At 49.9% G+C, this 24527-nt stretch overlaps 1 protein-coding gene across 2 annotated transcripts; it reads right to left on the reverse strand.

Annotated features, from left to right (window-relative positions):
* Window positions 1-456: 456 nt before the first annotated feature.
* Tars2 (threonyl-tRNA synthetase 2, mitochondrial) lies at window positions 457-16676 on the reverse strand. 2 transcript variants are annotated; one of them, XM_051157715.1, is made up of 18 exons: window positions 16581-16676; window positions 16154-16350; window positions 13896-14019; window positions 12007-12131; window positions 11407-11524; window positions 11265-11329; window positions 10972-11050; window positions 9231-9377; window positions 8642-8740; window positions 8081-8298; window positions 7146-7308; window positions 6667-6804; window positions 5951-6028; window positions 2871-2971; window positions 2641-2742; window positions 2391-2463; window positions 1611-1725; window positions 457-672 (listed from the first exon to the last, which is right to left on the reverse strand). In XM_051157715.1, the coding sequence occupies exons 1-18, from the start codon at window positions 16659-16661 to the stop codon at window positions 524-526; spliced, it is 2172 nt and encodes a 723-aa protein (XP_051013672.1). In that variant the 5' UTR covers window positions 16662-16676; the 3' UTR covers window positions 457-523. The 2 variants fall into 2 exon arrangements, with proteins under 2 accessions (XP_051013672.1, XP_051013673.1); XM_051157716.1 differs by lacking the exons at window positions 457-672; window positions 1611-1725; window positions 2391-2463; ... (2 more) ...; window positions 7146-7308; window positions 8081-8298 and having other exon boundaries at window positions 5915-6028.
* Window positions 16677-24527: the final 7851 nt, after the last annotated feature.

Raw genomic sequence — 24527 nt, forward strand, 5'->3', positions numbered from 1 at the left:
TCCCATCTGTATACTTCCTTTATAAGAAGGAATCTGACAGTCTTAATGGGAGTGAGAGAAGGGCACTTGGTGATGGCTGAGGCAGCTCTGTGCTGCTCAGAGGCCTCAGTATCCCCTAAGGCCTTGGCTCTAGGGCAAGAGATCAGAACAGAGCCCCTTAACATTTGGAGTCAGATGAAGACACAACCCCAGCTTCGTTTGTTTATTTGCTTTTTTTCGAGACAGGGTTTCTCTGTGTAGCCCTGGCTGTCCTGGATTCACTTTGTAGACCAGGCTGACCTCGAACTCAGAGATCCGCCTGCCTCTGCCTCCGAGTGCTGGGGTTAAAGGCGTGCGCCACGCCCGGCCTTGAGTCCATTTTTTATTCTCCTTCTATCCAAGCAGTACAGCATTAGTCCCTGGGGAGCCTGCACAGCAAGCCTGTTTTCAGGAGAGCTGTTCTGAGGACTCGGGGACATGCTGGGCTGCTGGATGGGGTGGGACGGACAGCTCAGGAGTCCTCACCTCACCAGTGAGCAAAGACTCAGAACACCTCTTCCGCATTGGGGACCCTGGCGTCCTGTAACTCCAGCAGTCTCTGCACAGACCCGGCCAGGTCCCACTCCCCCAGCCGCCGGTTGTCTCGAGTGCGCACATTCACGGTTCTTTGGCTCTGCTCTCTCGGGCCAACCACTGCAGGAAGAGGAAAGATGTGCAAGCCTAGGAAAAAGTCACCCTATGGGCTGTTTCCTTTTGTTTTGCAAAAACTTCAAAGTCTGAGTCTTTAGGAAGGGTGGGAGCAGTGCCAAGCAAGGCTACAGAAGGAGAGATGTGGTATTAGCTGCTGTCGTCCATTCTGAGGAGATGAGGAGATGATGGCCCCAGCCCCACTCGCCTTATTACTGCAGGGCAGGAGCCAGCGCTGGGTCAAAGACAAAGACAAACAGATGGAGAGCTACACAGAAAGAAAACTGTGTGTGACCTGGGGGAGGGTACAACACAGGAAGGGGAAACAGCAGGGGCGGGGCTGAGGCACAGCTTGTCTTAGTGCTGGCAAGGCAACTGGCATGTACGATCCCCAGTCAGGCGGTCTGGCTGGGCAGTTCCTGCTGCTTGCTTGCAGTGGCCCAATAGCTAGGGCAACTTCCTTCCTTAAGGCTTTCTTGTTCCCCAGAGCCACCTCCACCCACATAACAACAAACAAGGCTAATTAGCTAATGCCAGGGGTTGGTTTTCGTGTTGGGGTCAAAGTCATGGCAGGCCAGCGCTCCACCAGCGCTGCAGCCCAGCTTGGTTTACTGATAACCTGGCTGCATATAGCCCAAAGCGGCTTCAAACAACTGACTCCCGGCCCAGTCCTGGGACTGCAGGTGTGCCCACCATGCCCGGCTTCTCCTGCCTGCCACCTCTGATGCTGGCCTGGTTAATCAACAGAAGCATCCTAGGGGAGGGCTAATGAGAAGAAAACTGTTCTGAGGGCCGGGAAGGAGCAGTGGAGGCAGATTAGTCAGGCTCCTACTCAGCCCAGGTAATGAGTCCCACTTAATTCAATGTACACAGAGCCGAACAAAAGACTTCCTACTGAGAATGTAGAGCCTGGGGCACTGCAGCCCACGGCTAACCCCTCTTACCAAACTGAAAATTGTAATGGGCGAGCTGGGCCCGGCGGACTCTCCGACTGAGGGTCAGGCTAGAATCTGCATCGAGGTCACTAACTAGTCCTGCAGCCTGTAGGCACTGCTGTACCTGGGACAGAGATTTAGAGATGAGTACATTTTAATGGAAGCTTGGTCATTAGCTGGGTGTGGTGAACGCCTTTAATCCCAGCACTCTGGGAGGCAGAGGCAGGTGGGCCTGTGAGTTCAAGGCCAGCCTGCTCTACAAAAATGAGTCTAGGGCAACCGGGGCTGCACAGAGAAACCCTGTCTTTAAGAACAAAACAAACAATCCAGCCTGCTCTGCAAACATGAGCTTTTTGAATCTCCTGTTTCCACCTCCCAAGTGCTAGGACTGCACTGTGCTGGCTTGTGTGGTGCTGGAGCCCATGGCCTTGTGCACACTGGGTAAACACAAGGTGAGTGACCTGCACATCGAGGCTCACCCCTGTCAGGCCCAGGCTGGATTCAAACTTGTGACCTTCTGCTTCAGTTTTCCAAGTACTGGTGGCCTATGTGCTGCTGTACCTGGCCATCAATTCTCTTCAGAGAGGAAAAATAAGCCAAACGTGTTCAACGTGCCGTCAGCAGTGTTAAGCACCCACTGACCTGTCTGCTTCATGCATCTCTACGAGGCAGGAACTGGTTTCACTTTTTAGAGAATTTTCCAGCACAGGACAGCTGCCTCTCATGCCCTTCCCACTCTCCTGTAAAGCCTCTTTCTGACCACATGGTGTCAGATGCTGCCATACTCACCTGCCTGGCATATTCCTCTTGCTCTGTCCCCACAGGGATGACCACCACCTGGACCGGAGATAGCCACAGGGGCCTGGTGGGAGGAAACGGGACAGGGAGTTATTCATTTTGGCTCCAGCCATCAGGGTTAGGCGTAGCTTCAGGGAGATCCAAGAAGGAAAGATACAGGACAGGAAGGTCAGAAGGCGTGAGGTGTCCACGGCTGAGTGGCCTGGCTGGAGAGGACAGCACGCTGTGTCTGGTGACTCACCACTTCCCCCCACAGTTCTCCGCCAGCACTCCCAACATCCTCTCCACGGAGCCAAGCACTGCCCGGTGAATAAGGACTGGACGCTCTGGGGTCCCTGCTTGCCTTGGGAGGAAAAGGGGAGTGAGTGGAATGGTGGCGGTGCCATGAACTGAGCACCCCAAACCACCTTCCTGATGGGCTAGTCTGGGGAGTTTCACAGGTGCAGCAGAGGGCTGAGGTGGGTTTTGTACCCCTTGTACTGTAGGTCAAATCTTTGTGGCAGCTGGAAGTCAAGCTGCACGGTCCCACACTGCCGGGGCCGACCAAGAGCGTCTCGGAGGTGCACGTCAATCTAGAGAAGAGAGATGGAAGGGTGTGACAGAAAGCAGCCAACTCTTCTCTCCCCGTGTCCCAGGCTGTGGGAGAGCTGTGCCACCCACAAGGCCCACACGCCTGCCCTCTGCTCCACTTAATGAGGGGCTACCCATACCCCAGCCTTCATTCCCGGCTTCTTCCTCTCAGAGAGACCTGCACCCACCCACGCTCCACCACATCCTGTCATCTCCCTCAGAGGCTCACTCCCAGCCTGGTGACTTTCCTGCAGCTCCATTTTCCTAGCCCCCGGCCCACCCTACTCAACTGTAGCATTGTCAAGCTCCCTCCATTTCCAATTGTTTTGCTGTCAGATCAATTTGGCAAAAGTCCACCCTGCTAGTCTTCCAGTCTCCTTCGTCCTTAGCCCTGTGGTAGACCTGCCTAGTGCCACCGAACATGTCACGTGTGCCACAGCAGAGGTTGATGCCGCTGTGGAAATCAGTGTCAAGACCCAAATGGCCCCACTGTGACCCTTTGCCTTGTTCTCCTTGGGGACTTTCAAAGTCTTTCAGCCATGCTGCCATAAGTGTTATTTAATTTTGATTTTCTTTTCTTGGGGAAGACAGTCCTGTTATGGAGTTGCAGCTGACCTGGACTCCACCTGCCTCTGGCAACCACATGAAACCTCCCCCGCAACCCCAAGACAGGGTTTCTGTGTATCCCTGGCTGTCCTGGACTCTATTTGTAGACCAGGCTGGCCTCGAACTCAGAGAGATCCACCTGCCTCTGCCTTCCTGAGACTTAAATGTCATGGTGTGCGTGCCTATACATACACATGTGCACGAAGCTCCAGATGTGTCTGTCCTGTGTCTTCTACTGTTCTCTGGCCTTATTCTCTCTTTTTTTTTTTTTTTTTTTTTTTTTGGTTTTTCGAGACAGGGTTTCTCTGTGTAGCCTTGGCCATCCTGGACTCACTTTGTAGACCAGGCTGGCCTCGAACTCACAGCAATCCGCCTGCCTCTGCCTCCCGAGTGCTGGGATTAAAGGCGTGCACCACCACGCCCGGCTTCTGGCCTTATTCTCTTGAGGCAGTGTAATGGTTAGTGTGGACAGGCTGCCCTCGGAGAGAGGCCTCTGAGCGTGCTTGTTGGTTACCCTGAGCAGGTCAACTAACTGTGTGGGACCATGTCCTGTTGGCCTCCTCCACTGTATAAAACGAACCTGAGTTAAGTCCTGGACCCACCCGCTGCTCTTTGTCCCTGATGGTGGGCACAGCGGAACTGTAACCACCTGTGAGCCAGAACTGACTGGTTCTCCCTTAAGTTGCTTTTATCAAGAGCATCTGATGACAGCAGCAGGGTCTCTCCCGGAACCTGGAGCTTTTCTCCCCACTAGGTCGGCACCACAACACTGGGCTACCGGCACCCATGAGACTACAGCGAGCTTGCTAAGTGGGTGCTGGGTTCCAAACTCAGGGCCTCATGCTTGTGTACAAACCCTCTTTAATCAGAACCATCTCTCTAGGCCCCTTTTCACAAAACAGTATCTTGCCGGGCAGTGGTGGCGCTCAGGTTTAATGCTAGCACTCAGGGAGGCAGAAGGCAGGCAGATTGCTTGATATGTAAACCAGGCTGGCTTCGAGCTCACTAAGATCTGCTTGCATCTCGAAAAAAACAAAATAACTCTTTGTTTTTTTGAGACAGGCCTTCTCTGTGTAGCCTTGGCTGTCCTGGGCTCACTTCGTAGACAAGGCTGGCCTCAAACTCACAGAAATCCACCTGCCTCCCTAATGATGGGTCTAAAGGCATGCACCATTACACCTTGTTAAATTAATAAATCTTTAAAACAATACAAACAAAACCCTAAAAACAAGCCAGGCATGGTGGCACACGCTTTTAATCCTAGTACTCAGGAGGCAGAGGCAGGCAGATTGCTGATTTCAAGGCCAGCCTGGTCTACAAAGCAAGTCCAGGACAGCCAAGATAACATAGAGAAACCCTGTCTCGGCAAACCAAACACCAAAGCAAACCAAACCCAACACCAAACCAAACCACAACACAACCCTAAAAATGAAACAAAACTGAACAAACTCAAAAGCTAAGTTAGGTGTGGGGCACACCTGTAACCCTGGCACCCAAAAGCAGAGGCAGGAGGGCAGTCTGGTTACACAGAAAGCTGCAAGCCAGTGTGTGTCTCATAAAGAGAGACCCCGAGAACACAAAGCAGATGCCCCATATGTAAGCTCACAAGACAGCTAACGTCTTGCCTTCCTGTCTCCTGTGCTGCTGAGATCAAACCCAGAGGCTGTGCAACTTGGCAGGTTACTCACCACTGGACCTGCCCCTGCTGCCCGGCCTCAGAGACGAGGCCTTTCGCTACCCCAGTTGACCTCAAGTTCAAAGGCTCAAGATATCCTCCCTGAATCTCCCAAGCAGCTACAACGCAGGCTGGTGCCCACAGCAGGCTCCTATAGCGTGTCTGCTGAATCCAGCAGACGTGAGCCAAGTCCTTTCTACCTTCTCATTCCTTCTAACCTGCTATGTGACTTCTCACCCCATCTGCCAACCTCTGCCTACAATACTCCCACCCAGAGAGGGCTCTTCATGTGCTGACTGGAAAATGATCCCTGCAGGAGGCCTTTCCCATCTGTAAGCAATGCTGTACCCACTGCACTCTCACAGGAGGCACAGCACAGGCCACTGAGCTGACAGGGCCTATTTATCTACCATAGCCTTCCTGAAGCACCAGCTCAGTGGGGCAGAGAGATGCTGTTGTTCTCTTTTATATCCAACACAGGTTGTTGTTATTTTGTATTTTCAAGACTAGCTCTCCTGGACTCTCTGTGCAGACGAGGCTGACCCTGAACTCACAGAGATCCACCTGCCTCTGCCTCCTGAGTGCTGGGATTAAAGGTGTGCCCCACCACTGCCTAGCTCCTAGTTTAAAACAATTCTTTGTAGATACAACTTAATAACAAGGTAGCTAAATACAACTCTCAAGTGTGGTTCCCGCTTGCCTTAGGCCCATAGAAAGCACCATCTCCAGGGTTAAGGTCCCAGGGTTCTCCGAACTCCTCCAAGGCTTGCTGTAGGACCTTTGAGGGAACAGATGAGAAGGATGATGATGTCAGGAGACTACTGAGCAAGGTGACCACCTGCTGCTCTCTGAAAATGAACACCCACAGTTAATGCTGTTACCTGAGGGCCTCGGCTACCATGCCCCTGTGTTGGTCTGATGTATTTTGATGCTAATTAATAAAAAGCCATCACACCTTGGCAGGGCAAATGAGATAGACGTGGCTAAAGTTCCTGGCCTTGAAAAGACAGAATCTTGGGAAGAGAGACTGCAGAAAAAAAGAGAAGGCGGTCGCGCCATCATGGGGTAGGTGGGAGAAGCACATGGCCGGCGTGGATGGGGACTTGGCCCAGATAAGAACATTTGCAGTTCATGGGATTATGGATGGGAGGGAGCGCAACAGAAGTTATTAGAAGCAGATGGCATGGGAAGTAGTTTAGAGGATTAATGTCTGCCCTACCCCAGGTTAACTAAGGCTGTTTTGAAATGTAACAGGTGTCTGTGTCTTGATTGATTGCTAGCGGGTTATACTGACGTAATAATAATTACAGGCCAGATACTAAACAATTACTAGGTCTTACTAGTAAATCAACAACAGCGCTGCCTCTCTCCACTGGAGACCTGGTCATCTGCCTGGCTTCCCTTTCTCATACCCACCTGCTCAGCCTGGTCCCATAGGTGAGGCTCTCCCAGGAAGTCTGATGGTCGAGTAGACAAAGCCAGGCGGAAGGAAAAACCAAGAACAGCATAGACAGATTGGAGAAAGTCCAGGCAGCCCCGGATCTCTGTGTCCAGCTAGAGACAGGAGGTCAGGACGTTAGCTGCGTGCCAACTAGGAAGTCTGAGGGGATGGCTGGTTTTGGGGAAAACCAGAGGGGTATGCAGTCACGCAAAATACAAAGAAGGTGACTGAGGCTGTGGATACAGTGTGGTTGGTGTAACGCCTGGCTAGCGTGCATGCAGCCCTGGGTTTGATTTCTAACACTGTGTAAACCAGGCATTGGTAGCACACAGCAGAAATCTCACGGATCACGAGGTGAGGCAGGAGTTCCGTTACACTGTACGCTTGAGGTGATCAGGAGACCCCGTCTTTAAGGCAAAAGCAGTTGACACTTTTAAAGAACATGGAAAGCCACCTGATTGGGTGCACAGAAGATGTGAGCATCGTCTTGCTGGAAGCGCCAGAGCCGTGTTAATCCTCCCAGACTGCCAGAGGCCTCTGCCCGGTGCAGGACTCCAAAATCAGCCAGTCGTACTGGCAGCTCCCGCCAGGATCTGGGCCGGTGGGCAAACATCAGGCTGAAGTTGGGATGCGAAGAGGTTAGGGCTACAGGGAAAATGAGCCCTGGCTGACCTAGAACTTGCTATGTAACCTAGGCTGAGCCTCAACCTCATGATCTTCCTGCGTCTGCCTCTCCAGGTCTGAGAACACAGCTGTGTGCCACCATGCCCAGCACCGACTCCCACTTTCTCTGCAATACTAGCAGCTATCACTCTCTCCCCTTAGCATGCTCTCCCACTGCGACCTGCCAGACTCATCATTAGTGTGTAGTCGAGAGTCATTTGAGCATGGCATGGTGGGACATGCCTTCAATACCACCAGGCAGAGACAAGTGGATCTCTGTGAGTTTGAGGCCAGCCTGGTCTGTGTAGTGAGTCTGGCACCAGCCAGGACTGCACAGTGAGATCCTGTCTAGGGGAAAAAAAGGTAAGCTCTCAGCCACACCCTAGTAGACATCACTTAGTATGTCTGTACTCCGTGATGGGCACAGAGCCTTGACATCGCCTAAGGACATAAAGGCCCAAGAAATGGAATAATTTCCCAAAATTCACTTGGATAAGCTTGAATTCACCGGAGGTAGATTCAAAGCCCAAGTTAGATGCCTCAGTATTCTTTCCAAGATACTTCTTTTTGTTTTTTGTTTGTTTTTCAAGACAGGGTTTCTCTGTGTAGCCCTGGCTGTCCTGGAACTGGTTCTGTAGACCAGGCTAGCCTCCAACTCACAGAGATCCGCCTGCCTCTGCCTGCCGAGTACTGGGATTAAAGGCGTGCGCCTGGTCCTCAACTCACCAGTGTGCAGGGCAGTTCATAGGCTTGAGAGCAAGTGTGTCTTCGGGCCACTTAGCGGGGCGGCCACCCTGGGAGCTGTCGACACCGACATTGTCTGGGGGCTTCAGGGAAAACATGTCTGCCCTATAATGTTCCCAGTGTCCTGACTGTTCCCAGAGTTTTGTAGAAAACAGCGTGGGAGTTTTCACCTCTGAGAAACCACGGCGGGCATACTCAGCCTGTGAGGGTGGATACAGACATCAAAAGTCAGTGAGACTGGAAGGAGCGGGGACAAGAGCTTCGTGGTTCTCTCAGGGGCTCAGGCCATGCTGACCAGAGCCGCAAGCCACTGAATGCCATGTCTCTAAGCTGCTTTACCACAGACAGCAATGCCATGTGAAAAGTCACCAGGACTCCACAGGCTCATGTCTCAATCCCCGCTCTCCTTTTCCTGAGACAGGATCTTGTGATGTGGCCCAGGCTGTCCTTCAGCTCATGGACTTCTGCCTTAGTGTCTGTGCCGGCACTACCTATCAAATGCAAGCACCTTGGCCTCCGTCCCTTCCGGAGCTCGCTCCTCACCCTGATAAAAGCCACCAGAGCGTTGTAGACTCTTGTCCCTCGTGGAAGGAAAAAGCAGCTCCCGGGGCTCAGGTCATGGAAGAAGAAGAGCTCCTGTTCCTGGGGAAAGAATGTCACCTGTCACTCAAGGAGGGGAGGGATTTGGAACTAAAGAAGTGTGTGATAGCAAGGCGAGGTGGTGGCACCTGTGATCCCAGCACTCAGGGAGGCAGAGGCAGGTGGATCGCTGTGAGCTAGAGGCCAGGTTTACAAAGTCCAGGACAGCCAAGGGCTATACAGAGAAACCCATCTTGAAAAACAAAAAAGGAAAAAAACCAAAACCAAAACAAAACAAAAAACCAAGTGATAAACTGACTGAATCTTCCAGCAAATTCACAATCGCTTTCTTTGGCCAGGCATACTTTTTGAACCTGTACTCCCAGTACCTGGGAGGTAGAGCCAGCCCGGCGACATGAGGCCTGTCTATAAAAAATTCAAACCTGAAACATCAAGACAAAAACAAACAAACAAACAAAAAACACAAAACCAACAAAAAGACATCACATTCCTCCCCCTTCACCACCACCCTTCCGCTCCTCAGGCCCCATACCTTTCCGATGCGTCTGTGGTCTCTTAACTCTGCTTCCTCCCTCTGTGCTTCCCAATTCCTCAGTAATTCTGCCTTGGGGAAAGAAATTCCCGATACTCTCTGCAGTGTCTCTGGCGCTCCTGAGGACCTCCACAAGGCTGAGGAGTTCTGTGAGACAGCAGAGGGAATCAAAGGGAAGGTGAAGAGGGCCGGAGGCCTCAGCCTTCCTATCAAATCTATGACCCTCTCGGTTCAGACGTCACTGCGTGAAGATCAGCGCCTCTCATCATTTCCCTACTGTCGGTAACAGCAGGACAGCACCTTCCTGCCTGGTCCCTGGTTCTGTCCTCTGTGCATCCTGGTCAGGCGCAGTGTCACACAGCTTCTGCTCCGCGTTCCCACAGCCCACCAGTTCTCCTGTACCCTTGTGTATAGTTCCATCTCCTAATTAATTACTGCTTACAAGAAAAACTAAACTATGATCAAATAGCAGTCTGTCCACCATTCCTTAGCAATATTCCATACAGCAAGTCTAGGACAGTCACTGCTATACAGAGAAACAAACAAACAAACAAACAAAAACCAAAAACCAAATAAACCAAAGTCCATACAACAGCTAGAAAAGTCAATCTCCTACATAACCCCCTACTCCTAGCCACATGAAATTCAAATATCCCCGCTTGCTCTTTAACAGTATTAATAAGAGCCAGACATGATGGCACACGCTTTTAATTCCAGAACTTGGGAGGCAGAAGCAGGTGGATCTTTGTGAGTTCGAGGCCAGCCTGGTCTACAAAGCGAGTCCAGAACAGCCAAGGCTACACGGAGAAACCCTGTCTCAAAAAAGAAAGCAAACCCCACTGGCCAAAAGAAGAAAACAACCCCTCCCGCCATTTTTTTTTTGTTTTTCGAGACAGGGTTTCTCTGTGTAGCGTTGGCTGTCCTAGACTCGCTTTGTAGACCAGGCTGGCCTCGAACTCACAGCAATCCACTTGCCTATGCCTCCCAAGTACCTTCCCCCAATATTATTAAGAAAGAGCCTTTTCTGTTTTTAAGACAGGGTCTCAAGCAGGCAAAGCTGACCTCAGACCTGATGACTCACTCAAGGATAACCTTGAAGCTCTCATCTTCCTGCCTCCATTTCCCAGGTGCTGGGGTTCACAGGCATGTACTAACATGCTTGCCTTGAAAGAACTGACAATTTATAGCCTTCGCCTTAAGCACTTTCTTCTTGCTACCTGGCTTTAGTTCTATGGTGTGGCTTTACCAGTGGCACAGGAATATTCACTCTCCTTTGACAGACAGAAGCAACAGAAGGAGATCTGGCCCAAGCGGCACACCTGGCAGAAGGAGACTGTGCAGATGGCTAAGTTTTCAGGAGGTTTTTTCTACACATCTGCCTGTCTCTTGCTGCCTCCACCCCATCCCTCACAGCACTTTCACAGCAGGCACACCTGCCCTTGGACGCTCTCTTCAGTATCTGTCACAGCGTCACCCATCCTTCCTTTTCCATATGACCCTGTCTAGCCAGCTCATGATCTCTTGGTTTATTTCCCTTAATGCAGATCCAGACAGGGGTCTGGATTGCATTCTGTACCCTGGCAGGCCCAGTATCTGCCATGAAACTTTGAGATTCCAGAACAGAGAAAACTCTTTTTCCTAGATTCCCTCATGAGCCCTGAGAGCAGAGAAGCGGCTGCGGAGGAGTGCGCGTTCCATCCTCCTTGGAAAGCAGGAGCAGCACTCTAGCCAAACCGCTCACCGTCAGGAGCTTCAGTGCGCCGATCTGTCCAGTGTGCCGAAGAAGGGGGCCTTGGCAGAGGTTGACCGACATGCCGCACCTGAGACAGAGAGCCGCTGGTTAGACAGAAGAAGGGGGCCCTGGCGGAGGTCGACCCACCCACCGCACCTGAGGTATTGAGGAAGGAGAGCAGAGACAGACACAGACCAGTGCTCTTCCCATCTCTCTTTCTGGAGCAATACAGATTACCCGCCATCACCGTTTCTTTACTGAAGCTCTGGCCTCCTCGGAGCATCCCTGTTTTCTTGACTCACCCGTACACCGCTGCTGTTGGTCCTGTCACTTCCTCCTCCATCAGATGCAGCTTAAAGTGGTTGTCCTAGAAGACGGCAGAAAAAGAGGTGAAGCTACAAGGCCCTCCTGGGCGTTACCCTCTCCCTCATGCTGCCATGTCACCTTGAAGAGCTGGCGCAGCTGCTCCCGGGAGGCCTCCAGCCTTCGGAAAGGCTGTGCAGCAGCTATGATCTCCTGGCAAATCCGCTCTAAAATGGGCAACTCTGAGCTGCGCACTGTCCTGGAAAAAGGAGTTTGCTGGCTTGCCTCTTCAGAGACAGCCCTGAGCTGGCACCCGTGAGGACATGCTAGCTAGGGAGTCAGCTCCTGCCTTTCAACACACCTGTTATTACTGGCAAAGACAAACTCAGAGAAAGCATAATTAAGTACAGATTTGTGTGTGTGGTATCGGGGATTGAACCCAGGCTCTTGCTCATCCTCAGCAAGCATTCTATAGGCAAGGCAGGAAGATCATGAATTCAAGACCAGCCTGGGCTACAAAATGAGAAAGGGAGAGAGGGAGGAAGGACGGAGAGAGAAGATGGTAGAGGACGGGAAGAGGGGTGAAGGAACACCAGAATTCATGAGGAGTAGAAAAGGCTCAAAAGGGAGGCCAACTGGAAAGGGTGCGTGTTTCTGCTTGGCACCTAAACACCCCTTCAGCTCCTCCAAACTGAGCTTGCCCCAAGACCCAGAGTCAACCTGCTTCCTTGGACTGCTCACCGCTCGTTTCCCAGGAAGAAATCGTGGTAAAAGCCAGACTCTGTACTTGGACCTCGGCAGAGAGCAGCCCCCAGCTGTTGTTCGGCAGCTGCACCCAGCACCTGGGCACTGGAGTGCCAGAACACCTGCGTGCAAAGAACAAGCACATCAGCCGCTCACGCCGTAGCTCCGACACTCTCCTCAGGGAGGCTCTGGGAAGGCTGGCTGCTACCAAACAAATAGCCTGGATGTATGAAGCGACTTCTGTGCATAGTGAAAAGCTGTTCTAAACAGGGGCTGGGAAGATGGACCAATGGCTAAGAGCAGCTGTCCCTGCACAGGACCCGGGTACCAGCTCACAGCCATCTGTAACTCAGGGGGTCTGACACTCTCTTCTAGACTCTATAGGCACTAGGCACACATGCAGACACGTACAAACAGGAAGGCACGCACATGTACACACACACACACACACACACACACACAAATATTTTTTAAAAATTTATCTATTTTACTTTTTTTCCCCAGAGCTGAGGACTGACCCAGGGCCTCGCACTTGCTAGGCAAGCACGCTAACACGAAGCTAAATCCCCAAGCCTTATTTTACTTTTGTATGTGTGTGTGTGTGTGTGTGTGTGTGTGTGTGTGTATGTGTATGTGTATTTTGCCTTCCTGTGCAGGGTTGTGTACACATGCATGCCTGGTGCCATGGACCCCTGGAACTGGAGTTTCAGACAGGTGTGAGCTGCCATGTGAGTGCTGGGAATTGAACCCTGGTCCTCTAGAAGAGGAGCCAGTGCTCTTAACTGCTGAGCCATCATCTCTCCAGCCCCAAATAAAAAGAACTTAAAGAAAGCAGAGGGCTAGTATTGTTTCTTCTGCTGCTGAAGGAAGTGTGGGTCCGCCCTACACGTCCTCGGTGTTTCCTAGACCAGGGGCACAGAGGCAGGTGGCCACTGGGCTCTGCTGTTCCTGTGAGCTTTAGGGCTTAGCGTGTCCTACTTATAAAGAACATGGTTCCTAGCTGGATGTGCTGGCTGCTGGGAGAAACACCATCTTAAAACACACAAACACACACAAACACACACAAAACCCCCAAACGGCAGCTCCCTGGAGTTCTGCTGTGCTGCTGACGTTGTCTGTGCAGGTGGTGCTATAAACGAGGAAGGACCTGCACACCAGCTATCCCAGCCTTTTGTTCTGCCTCTTATTGCCATTTTTTTTTTTTCTGTTCCAGGAATCTAGTGAGATGGAACTATTCTTGGATTTGTTCACTATTCAAATTTAGATGACAAAAGAAATGCATTTTCCCATGTTCTAATAAACAAAAGTCTGTGATATTTGAGCTGACATGAAATGAACGAAGCGGAAGGCCCCCAGGTTTTGTGCTCGGTTATGGAACCTATGAGAACTGAGTACATTATCACGGATGACTTCCACTGCATGCGCTCAGGAGCTGCGGAGGTTGAACAGCCTTTCTCAGATTATTCACTCGCTCCCTTTCACTAGCATATACGATGTTTGCTTAGTAGAGCAAAGCTAAGTAAAAGTCTTTATCAAGGGCTGGAGAGATGGCTCAGAGGTTAAGAGCGCCGCCTGCTCTTCCAGAGGTCCTGAGTTCCATTCCCAGCAACCACATGGTGGCTCACAGCCATCTATAATGAGATCTGATGCCCTCTTCTGGCCTGCAGGGGTACCTGTAGGCAGAGCACTGTATACATAATAATGAATAAATAAATCTTTAAAAAAAAAGTCTTTATCAAGGCTTCCAGCTTCATCAGGAATAACCAAATGGTTAACAGACTCTGTGATAAGTCTTCCTCCCAGTTCTGAATTGAGAAACTGGGGTAAAAGAAAAATTACAATTTCCTGCTTAAAGGCACTGTATTTGTCATACAGAGGAAACTTACTGCTTTGCCCTCTGGGGAATCAAACGTCAGAAATCTGAGGTGACAATCTGTTTCTAAGGGCCGGTCCAGATCACGGAGTTCTCCATTTACTTCCGCGGCCACTGCAGTATCAGCCAGTGTTAGACTATAGCAGGAGGAGGGCAGGGATGAAGAGAGTGTTGCAGTCCACAGAACAAGAGGCAGATGTCTTAGTTTCCACAGCAACAAAACCTACCGTACTTTTTGGACTATAAGACGCACCTGACCATAAGACACACCTAATTTTTAAAGAAAAACAGTAAAAACTGTATTTGGACCATAAAGCACACCCGAATTTCTCCTCCACTTTTGGAGGTAGACCATAAGTTCTTCTTATGGTCCAAAAAATACAGTACTATTTCTCTTCCCAATGGATGGCAGAAAGGCAGAAACTCTGAAACAGCAAAGACAAATCCTCAAGAAAGAAGCCCCAGTTGGGCGTGGTGGCCCACACCTGTAATCCCAGCACTCTGGGAGGCAGAGGCCAGTGGATTTCTGTGAGTTCGAGGCCAGCCTGGTCCCAAAATGAGTCCAGGACAGCCAAGGCTACACAGAGAGACCCTGTCTTGGGGGTGGGACACCCTGTTTCCTCCATTTTGCTTTGCTACATGGCTGAGGTTGTCCTTGAATTCTGAATCTTTTGTCTCCACTTTCTGCTAAGATTACAGGCCTGCACCACTGTACTTGGCAAGAAAGGCTATCTAAACTTAGTGGCTTACACCTGAATCCCAGCACTTGGGGGGCTTAAGCAGGAAGGTTTCCCCAAGTTCAAAGCCAGCCTGGGTTAGAGTTAGACTGTCTCAATAAAGAGATCATGGAGCGCAGTCCTTATGAGTTCCTGTGAGGTCTGGCTGAGTCTCAGCACTCCTCTCAGAGTCACAAAGGCACACATTTGCTTGGCCTCTTCACCTTTGATGACGTCCATGACAACTTGAATAGCCCAGCCTTGCCCACTTCTCTCTTGTTCTCTTCCGGGCAGCTGCCCAGATGTGTGGCATGCCTGCCCTGGAGGTTCTTCTTTTAAATTCAAACAGGCAGGGGTAGGGGAGGGACTCACGCAGCAGAGTTCTTGCCCAGCACGGAAGGCCTGGGCTTGATTCCCAGCGTTATATAAACTGGAGTGGTGGTGCGCGCCTATGATCTCAGAAGCCAGGAAGTAGAGGCAGAAGGATCGAGACAGCTCAACACTGGGGTGCTCAAAATGTTTATGAGCTGTAAGGGCGCTTGCTGCCAAGCGTGATGAGACGAGTTCACCCTCAGGAATCTGCACAGTGGAAGGAAAGAACTTACTCCCAAAGGCTGTTCTTTGGCCTCTACATGTACACTGTGGCATGCATTTGTGTGGACATGCACAGGCACACATGTGAACATCAGACAAGGATGTGCGCGCACGCGTGCACACACACATTAAGTTAAAAAAAATTTTTTTTTTGAGATAAGGTCTTTCTACATGGTATCTCCTAGGCTGGCTTCTTATTCAGAGATCCACCTGCTTCTGCCTTGTAAATTCTAAATTAAAGGCATGCACCACCACACCCACCTGAAATTAATAATAATAGTAGTAGGTATTATTATTATTATTATTATTTATTTCGCCAAAGGGTTCCTCTGTTTTAGCTCTGGCTGTCCTGGAACTCCAGAGGGAGTTCCAAAGTCCCCTCAAACTCAGAGGTCTGACTATCTCTACCTCTAGAGTGCTAGGATGAAAGGTGTGTGGTAACACTGCCCAGATGGGGGGGGGGGGAATCCTTTTTTCCCCCTTTAAAAAAAAAAATGAGGAACAGGTGTGTATTCTTCCTCAGGAGCCATCAGCCATGTTTTTAGAAACAGGGTCTCTCATTGGCAAGGAGGTGGGTCCCGCAGCATGCTAGGCTAGCTGGCCAGATAGTGCAGGGACCTGCCTGTCTCTGCCTATGCAGTGCTGGGTCACAACATGCCATCACATCTTTTATTTTCAATCTTAAACTACTACTGTATTTATTTATGGGTGGGGCATACATTCTACAGTCCATGTGGGGGCCAGGGCACAACTTGTAGGGGTCAGCCTCCTTCCACTGCAAGGACCGAACTCTGGTCTCGGGTCCTTATACCCGCGTGGCAATCACTGGCCCCTCTTCTGCCCAAAGACTAACCTTTCTGACAGGAAAACAAAGAAAAATATAAACAAATAAAAAGATGCTTTCTTTTCCTGATCAGGTACAGAGAAAATAAAAGGACAAATAGATAAATCTTGTAGGTACCTGATCTGCTGGGCCACTTGGTAAGGGGTTGTGTTCCACGCAACAGCATCTACCTTCTGGCCTTCGGGGAGTGATACCGTAATCGCCTGGGGTTTCTTCTGTCTTATACTTGCTAACCTTTTCACCTGAGCGGTCCACAGCTCCTCAAAGAGGCCAAATCGCTCTGCCAACCAATGTGGAGGAGCTGGCACAGAGGGCTGAAGAGAAAGGCACACGAGGAGGTGTCGCGGGGCCCAGCACTCCGGAGAGGGGGTGTAGGGGGCTGTGGACGTTTAAGTAGCGCTAAGGAGGGGGCTGGGTCAAACTAGGTCTCAGGTTAGGGATTTAGGGGGAGGCACATTTCGGAGTAGGGCGGCAGAGTCCGGGGAGGCTGGGACAGCCTGCTCCTTGGCCTCGGCTGGGCTGGACGGCTGGGGACTTTGAGTACCTCACGCACTGTGTGGAGCTCGCAGCGGCGGAAACCCGGGAGTGGGAACCCGACACGGCGCCGCATCAGACAGAGACCCATGTTGCTTCAGGTCGGTGCTTCCATGCTCAGATCACCGCTTCTTCCTCACCAGGCTCCTCATTGGCTTCTGAGCCAATAACGTCTCTTCCTATTGGATAAAGTTGCTGCCACTCAGGTCGGGCACCACCCCCAGGAACTCTGCCTAGGCTCGTCCCGCGTAGCAGTAGTCGCTCTGGGAAAGGTTCCGGTTGACCGGAAAATGGAAGCTGTTGCACACACCTGCAGCCCTGAAGCCCAGAGTGGCAGGAAGTCGTCCAACAGAGCGGACAGGGGCCCGACCTCCTGAGAGCAAGAGTGAGAGAAAGGCAGGAAGTGAAAGTTAGTAAATCATAAAATTGCTTTCTTTCTTTCTTTCTTTCTTTTTTTTTTTTTTTTAAGGTTTTTTGAGACAGGGTTTCTCTGTGTAGCCCTGGCTGTCCTGGACTCTGTTTATAGACCAGGCTGGCCTCGAACTCACAGCGATCCGCCTGCCTCTGCCTCCTGGGTGCTGCGATTAAAGGCGTGCGCCACCACCTGGCTAATCATAAAATATCTTTATAGAGATGGGCGTAGTGGCACACGCCTTTAATCTCAGCATTTGGAAGACAGAGGTAGGAGGATCTCTGCATTAGAGGACAGCCTGGTCTACAAAATCCAGGACAGCTAAGGCTACACAGAGAAGCCCAGTCTTGGGGACAAGAGAAAACCACCTGGCAGGAACAAGAGCACAGACACTGGAACTAAACATCTAGTGTAATTTGGTAAATTTCTGTAATCTCGATTTTTTTCATCTATAAAACAGGAATAAAAATATGTTTTAGCTGGGAGTGGTGGCGAACGCCTTTAATCCCAGCACTCAGGCGGTAAGGCAGAGGCAGGCAGATCGCTGTGAGTTCAAGGCCAGCCTGGTCTAAGAGAGTTCCAGGACAGCCAAGTCTACACAGACCCTGTCTCGAAAAAACAACCAACCAAAACAAAAACATGCTGGGCGGTGGTGGTGCACACCTTTAATCCTAACACTTGGGAGCAGAGGCAGGTGGATCGCTGTGTGAGTTTGAGGCCAGCCTGGTCTACATAGAGTTCCAGGACAGCTAGAGCTGTTACACAGAGAAACCCTGTCTCGAAAAATGAAAAAAAAAAAAAATCTATACAGCTGTAGTAGCACATGCTTTTAATTACAGCACTGGGGGTGGGGGTGGCAGAGGCAGGCAGATCTCTCTGAAATCTAGCTCAGCTGGGTCTACAGAGCGAATACCAGGACAGCTAGAGAACACAAGAGAACCCTGTCTTGGGGGGAAAATGTTCCAATTGTTGAGGTACATTTTATGTAAACTGCTAAACTCTGTGCTTGTTATATGACAACCAGCAGCCAGACACTGTTACTACTTACTCTTGGATATAAAACTCTGAGACAGGATCTGAGGCCTTTCCTTTATCCTTTGTAGTCATGGCAGATGGACCTTAGAGAAATCCTATAGGTCCGGGCTTCATCTTCTAGTATTATTATGCATCCGGATGAACTATCTTTATGGGTGTGAGTGGCACAGTTGTGGTAGTCAGGGCCAGTTCTGTCCGTTTACCTTACATGTACCCTAGGGATGAAGTCATGTTGCTAGGCTGAGCCATCTTTTTTTTTTTTTTTAAAGATTTGTTTATTTATTATGTATACAGTGCATATTAGGTCACATTATAGATGGCTGTGAGCCACCATGTGGTTGTTGGGAATTGAACTCAGAACCTCTGGAAGAGCAGTCAGTGCTCTTAACCTCTGAGCCATCTCTCCAGCCCATAGGCTGAGCCATCTTACTGGTCCCAGAAGTGGAATTTAAAAATCACCTAAGTCTGCCGGCGTGGTGGTGCACGCCTTTAACCCCAGCACTCTGGAGGTAGAGGCAGGCAGATCGCTGTGAGTTCAAGGCCAGCCTGGTCTACAAAGCGAGTCCAGGACAGCCAAGGCTAACACAGCGAGACCCTGTGTCAAACAAACAAACAGAAAAAAATCACAGTCGGGGTGGTGGCACACACCTGTAATCCCAGCACTCAGGAGGCAGAGGCAGGTGGATCTCTGTGAGCGAGTTCCAGGTCAGCCAAAGCTACACACAGAGAAACCCTATTTAGAAAAACCATCAATCAATCAATTACAGAAGATAGTTTAAGGTCAAAAAGTGAGTGCTGATGAAGCCAAACCTCGCCCTCTTCCAGCTTAGCATGTTCTTTCTACAGTTTACTCCCAACAGACTCCCTGGTCCTCTCAGAGGCATCCAACTTGGGGCAGTTCTCTGCTCCTCGCATAGGTCTCTGCCTCTCATCACCACCCCAGCCTCCAGCCTCCTTTCCTCTTTCCTTTATCCCTATTAAATCCAGGATACAGGGCTAGCTTTCCACAGCAAAAACAGAAGAGGGCAGGTGTGTGGAAAAACAAAGGGAAATGACCTTTTAGCATCTGTTGAGGCCCAACGAGTCCCTCCCTGGGGTGGGGACACTTAGTCCATTCCCAGATTGCAGTGGTGATAGGATCAAGGGGTCTTGTGGAAGAGCTGTCAGAAACCTAGGCTTCCAGAGAGGCCCAGCGTTCTGTCTGGGGAGGGCAGCTGGCCACTCTGGGGTTCCATCCTGAAATACAAAGAAAGAATCAAGGCTGTGGGGAGGAAGGGGTGCGTGCGTGCGTGCATGCGTGCGTGCGTGTGTGTGTCTGCACGCGCACACATTCTTGTGGTCAGGGTGCAGTTGTCCTAAGTAGCACTGAGGAATAATGGCAACGGCAGACCGAGGTTTTCTTCTGTCACTATAGCAGAGGATATGTAGTATCATTCCACAAGCAACAACATAACTCAATAAATATAAATATGTACTGGTCACGTACTGACTGGAAACTTCAAAAGATAGGGATTTTGGATTCCATTAAAACGTTACTCCACACTGCGTTGTTTTGCTGAGACCACAAAGGAATGCCACCCTGGAATGCCAGCTCCTTGCGACACTCGCCCTTCATTGCGCTGGGCTGATGCGGACTGATCAGCTACCACATCCTCACGTATGTGACTTGCGTTGCAGTGGAGGAAGGAATGTAGTGGTATTCCCTCACCCACTGTGGCAAGCCAGGCAGCCAAGGCCAATACATATTATTGACTCTCCTAGTACATGCCTTGGCCCCAGGGGATATTGGACTTTTGGTCTAACTGGGAAACATCTCTGTAACGTTCCTGCCCAGCCCACTCCCGCCTGCAAGCATCCTGAGGGGCAGTGCTGGTTCACAATTCCATTTCATTCCTGGAACAACTCGGTCAGTAGTGTTCTTCAGCTCCCTTTACACCATGGAAAATGCTCTCAAGGCCAAATCCTAGTCTGTCCAAGCCACAGCCTAGGCTGCTCACACTGCCACAGTGCCTCTGAGGCCAGATTGCTCACGGAGCCTACTTGCCTACATACACTTGCTTCCAGAGGCACATGACTCAGAGATCTGTGGCCAAAGAGGACTTTTAGACTGAAGTACTTTCAAGAAAAAGTCAAGAAATGTGATGTCCTCCCAACTTGCTTCTACAGACTGGTTAGAGAGTGAATAAACGAGAGCTGCACAGTACACGGGAAATCTGCAAGGAAAGGCACTCTAGATCCTTAAGCCAAATTTTAGGGAGTTCTCACGTTTCTTCTACCCTGAGACCAGACATCCTCAGTTGACCCAAGTTGTGGTGAAGGTATTGGCTTTAATAGGCTTTCGACTACTTCAACTAACTCCAATGAGTACTTTTCATTTATTGGGATCAGTACATAGCCTCCAAATCCATTTTAGCTCTTAGAAACAAATTCTACCTACTGGCACCCAGAACATGAAATGTCTTTGCCACTTTCCCCAGTGGACACTGGGGCTCAGAGCTTAAAAAATGAGTACTCTGCCACTTTCCCAGCTCCAGCTGGGAAGTCCGGCTTACAGAAAGGTTGGTTAGTAACATCCATGGGAGGCCTAGCATGCAGCCAACTTTATACTTTTCTACCCTTCGCTGCCCTTAGCCAGGACCTTAGCACATGAAAGGGGAAACGAGTGGATGCTGTTGACGCTCTTCCCATCCTCAGACACAGTAAACACTAAGTCCTTTCTTCCCCACAGAGAGGTGACTTGAGCCTCATCTTACAAATTAAGGATACAATGAGATAGGAGAGAAAAATTTCAGTAACATTTAGTTTGCCATGAACCTAAACAAGTTCAGGGTATACTGGCTTAGCCAGCATCCTTTTGAGTCAGTGAACAGATGTGGCTGTTGTTTCTGGGTTGTCTCCTTAGTGCCTCCACCCACATAAAGAGAATTCTCCTAAGTGAGAACAAAGGGATTAGGAAAACAAAGACTGGAAGGGCTGTGTGTATAAGGTCCTCAATTTAATCCCAGGCACAAAAACAAAATCCCGAACCAGTCCCTTTGCCCCCTCCCCCAAGGTAACTATAATTAATTAAATGTCTAAAAAAGTCCCAGCCCTGTTTCCTAGTGCTGAGGAATCAAACCCAGGGCTTTTTCTGTGCTAAGGGCTCTATTACAAACTAGCCTGTCCTGCCCCACGCCCACCCCCAACTTTGTGGCTGAGGAAAAATTTGCCTCTTTTCACAATTAATACTGATGTCTAGTTTTCTATCACACTTAAGTCAAATTCTCCCCTTCTACTCAGAACAGGATGTTTATTTTAGACAGTGACCTTCTAGAAGCCTTGTCTTCAGAGCCTCAGTGAGTTATTCCTCAGCAATTGTGAACAGCAACTGATCAGACTTGTCCATAGTTACTCATAAGCAAGTATGAGAGACACCCTAATACCCCCAAACCCATTCTGATGGCGTTACTAAGTCCACACAGAGGAGTTAACTCATTCCTGCACTGTAAGACTGGCCTGAATAAAACAAGCTGGGGTGGAGGTCTCCATGTAGTTTACAGTAACATGCCAATGAGGAAGTCTGAAGACTGTTGCTCCTTCAGGGATAGGGCGCTCAGGTAGCCATTTGAGCTCTGCAGTGATGACTAGGAAGACAGCCAGATTCCACAGTCAGTACAGGGGTACACCCCAGCAGCTGGGTGTGTCCCCGAGACTGCTGCCATCGCTGAAGTCTTGTGACACACGGAGCTTCATGGAATCAGGGCCTGCTACTCAGGGCCTTCTACCCTGCCAGTGACCCAGGCCTGGGCCTCATGTACTGACTATGCCCTCTGATCCTTTTAAGCCAGCATTCCATTTATTAAGCCGCATTGGGTTATGAAAACGGATGAAGTGAGAGAGAAGAGTTTCTGCATGACAGATCAATCGCCAATATGTGACCAAGGACAGACAGGGATAGTTGACCAGAAGACCCATTTCCACACACTCCCTCCAATTATACGCTTGATTTAAAAATGTCCCTCCAGACGCTAGGGCTGTCCTTCGACGGCAGGAGCTCAGCGATGCAAGCACAATCACCAAACCCACCTTTTTTTTCTTGTACAATTGTACAACAGTTGGAAAACACACAATAATCTATACAGTACATCCCACATCATCAGTGGTCACTCCCTGAACACGCTCATCTCATCCCACCCATTCCAATACAGACAATCCAACTAAAACCCCATGAGCCATGAAGATCTAAGAGGCTCAGCTAGACTTCAGTGACATGGTTACACAAGAGGACAGCTGGAAAGGGTCAGTGCGAGAGGGGAAAAGTTAACCACACAACAAAGAAAACAGTGTTTTATTAAGCTGGAAAACAAAATATTGTAGACAACCCCCCAATACCCGACAAAGCTAGGAGAGGTAAGAACACGTGGCTGTAAGGAACACGGCCGAGGGGCTGGCACCTGCGCCTCAGGTATGTGTGGGTGCACACACCCTTTGTCCTTCCCCGCACACCCTTGGGTGAAGAGCCAGTCTAGCAGCACCTTCAGGGCTACCCCGGCTTTCCTTCTGCACCCTGTAGCCTGCCTCCCCGTTGGCCCTGGACAGTCAGGCTGTATCGTCCATGCAGAAAGCTTATCACCCCTAACCACAGGACTGTGCTACAAAGCTGCAGTTTTGGCTCCTGGAGAAGAGAAGCGGCCTCTGCTTGCACTCACCAGAGAGGCCAGGGCCCTTGGTCAAAGCCCCAGTCTCAAAGAAAAATGTCAAACCTTTAGAACTAGTTATTTTATTAAATGATATTAATACACATTCCAAAGGGTTTCATTGTTGTTGCCTCTAAAGCATGTACTTGGTTTCCACACTGAACACGTGAGAATATCAATCCAACATACGACTCTTTTTAAATATGTATATCTTAACAGGTAACCCCACCAATTAAAATATGGAGGTGGGGGAGGGAGCAGTAATGTACAAGCCGCTTCAAAACCTAACAGCTGAGGCTTAACTGCGTCAACAGGTAACATTAGGACTGAGTGGATACTCTGCAGTAAGAAGGCTGAGCCTACTCACACTGTCTAGACAGGCTTGCCGAACCACACCTATCACCAACACTGATTCAGTATCAGAAAGGACTGAAGTCCTACTGCTCACAACGCCCTCCCAGGAGTCACATCGAGCTCTGCTGACCGTGAGCACCAAGGACCTTAGTGATAACTAGTCACTCTGCTTTGCGTGACTCATGTCCTTACTAAGACAAACTATGTTGTTAATTCTTTAAAAAATATCTTGTTTATTTTTTTTAAACTCAGGGTGAAATACAAAAGTCAGAGCATGGTAAGAAGTTTAAGTCACAGACACGGAAAGAGTAAAATCCCTTGTTTGTCTTTATGAACACCAGAAATGTCTCGTTTCACTATGTCACATATATACAGTTGTCTTCATTTTCTGTTGTAGACAGATTTCCTTAAAATATCTGAGAGATTCATACAACCCTCACTTTCACCCTGAAACAAACACACTGAAGATCTTGTAGCAAAAACAAAACAGAAAATACCTCACAGAAGCCCAGCCCTGGAAAGCCCACCCTTGAACTCTATGAAGTGTTCTTTTCACATATTGGCTATTATGCTTTGAGGACAACCGTCCTGCCTCAACATTCCAGAAACTACTTTCCTGATACTCCCAAGTTTTCTTAGAAAATCAAATGGTCAGAGAGCCTTTTCAAGTAAACAGCATGTTTAGCTTAAACAAGAGCAGTAGAAAGGATTCACATTCTTTTATTCTAGACTGAGAAACAACCCCCACCTCCTGACTTAATTTCTGGAGAAAAAAGAATCAATTCTGACAGCCACATTCCCTCTGCTTCCACTCCCTCCCACGCCTCCGCCTGGCGTCACTAGGCTTCCCCAGCTCTGCTATGCTCTATACCCAAGCCCCACATGAGGGCATGGTGCTCTGCATTCTGTGGGGAGAACTACAGGGCACAGAGGCTTCAGAGAGGAAAGAAGAGCTGGCTCAGACTGGGATGTAAATGCGGAGGATGTCTTGCAGCGTCTGCACACAGAACACCGTTCCCAGGCAGTGCTGAGCAGCCTTTCTTCTGAGAAGCAGCTTGTTCTGAGACGGTGGTTGTCACCATCACATGTTGCACACTCCTCCGTCTTTGCCGCCTCATTGAGAAACTCAACACACCCTCTATGCCCTTATAGTTCTCTAGTGACCTGGCTGGAGATCATCAGCGTGTACCTTGGCACAACAACACACTAACAGGAATGCTATTAAGCAGCATTTGCTTCCCAGATACAAAGACAGAAGCGCTGCGAGCACAGCTGTTGTCTTTCCCTAAGCATAAGGTGCAGATACAGAGCAGCCCTTCAATACAGGAAAGCAAGCTCTCTCCTCCACAACTCAGGCAAGGCAGCTGATTGGGGATGGGGTGGGGGCGGGTGGGCACTGAGAGCATCAAGCTGTCATCTGCTCAGGGCCAATACAGATTCACCAGGACCCCGATTTCCTGTAGTAAAGACTCCACGGCCA

This window comes from Acomys russatus, chromosome 15 (genome assembly GCF_903995435.1).
Source record: "Acomys russatus chromosome 15, mAcoRus1.1, whole genome shotgun sequence".
NCBI lineage: Eukaryota > Metazoa > Chordata > Mammalia > Rodentia > Muridae > Acomys > Acomys russatus.

Excerpts from the sequence above, each read along its gene's own strand:
- Tars2 (XM_051157715.1), bottom strand. The coding sequence starts at position 16,661 with ATGGGTCTCTGTCTGATGCGGCGCCGTGTCGGGTTCCCACTCCCGGGT. Across the intron at positions 14,020-16,153 it reads CAAGTGGCCCAGCAGATCAG|TCTAACACTGGCTGATACTG; the intron begins GTACCTACAAGA and ends CTCCTGCTATAG. Across the intron at positions 6,029-6,666 it reads TATGGGACCAGGCTGAGCAG|GTCCTACAGCAAGCCTTGGA; the intron begins GTGGGTATGAGA and ends GTTCCCTCAAAG.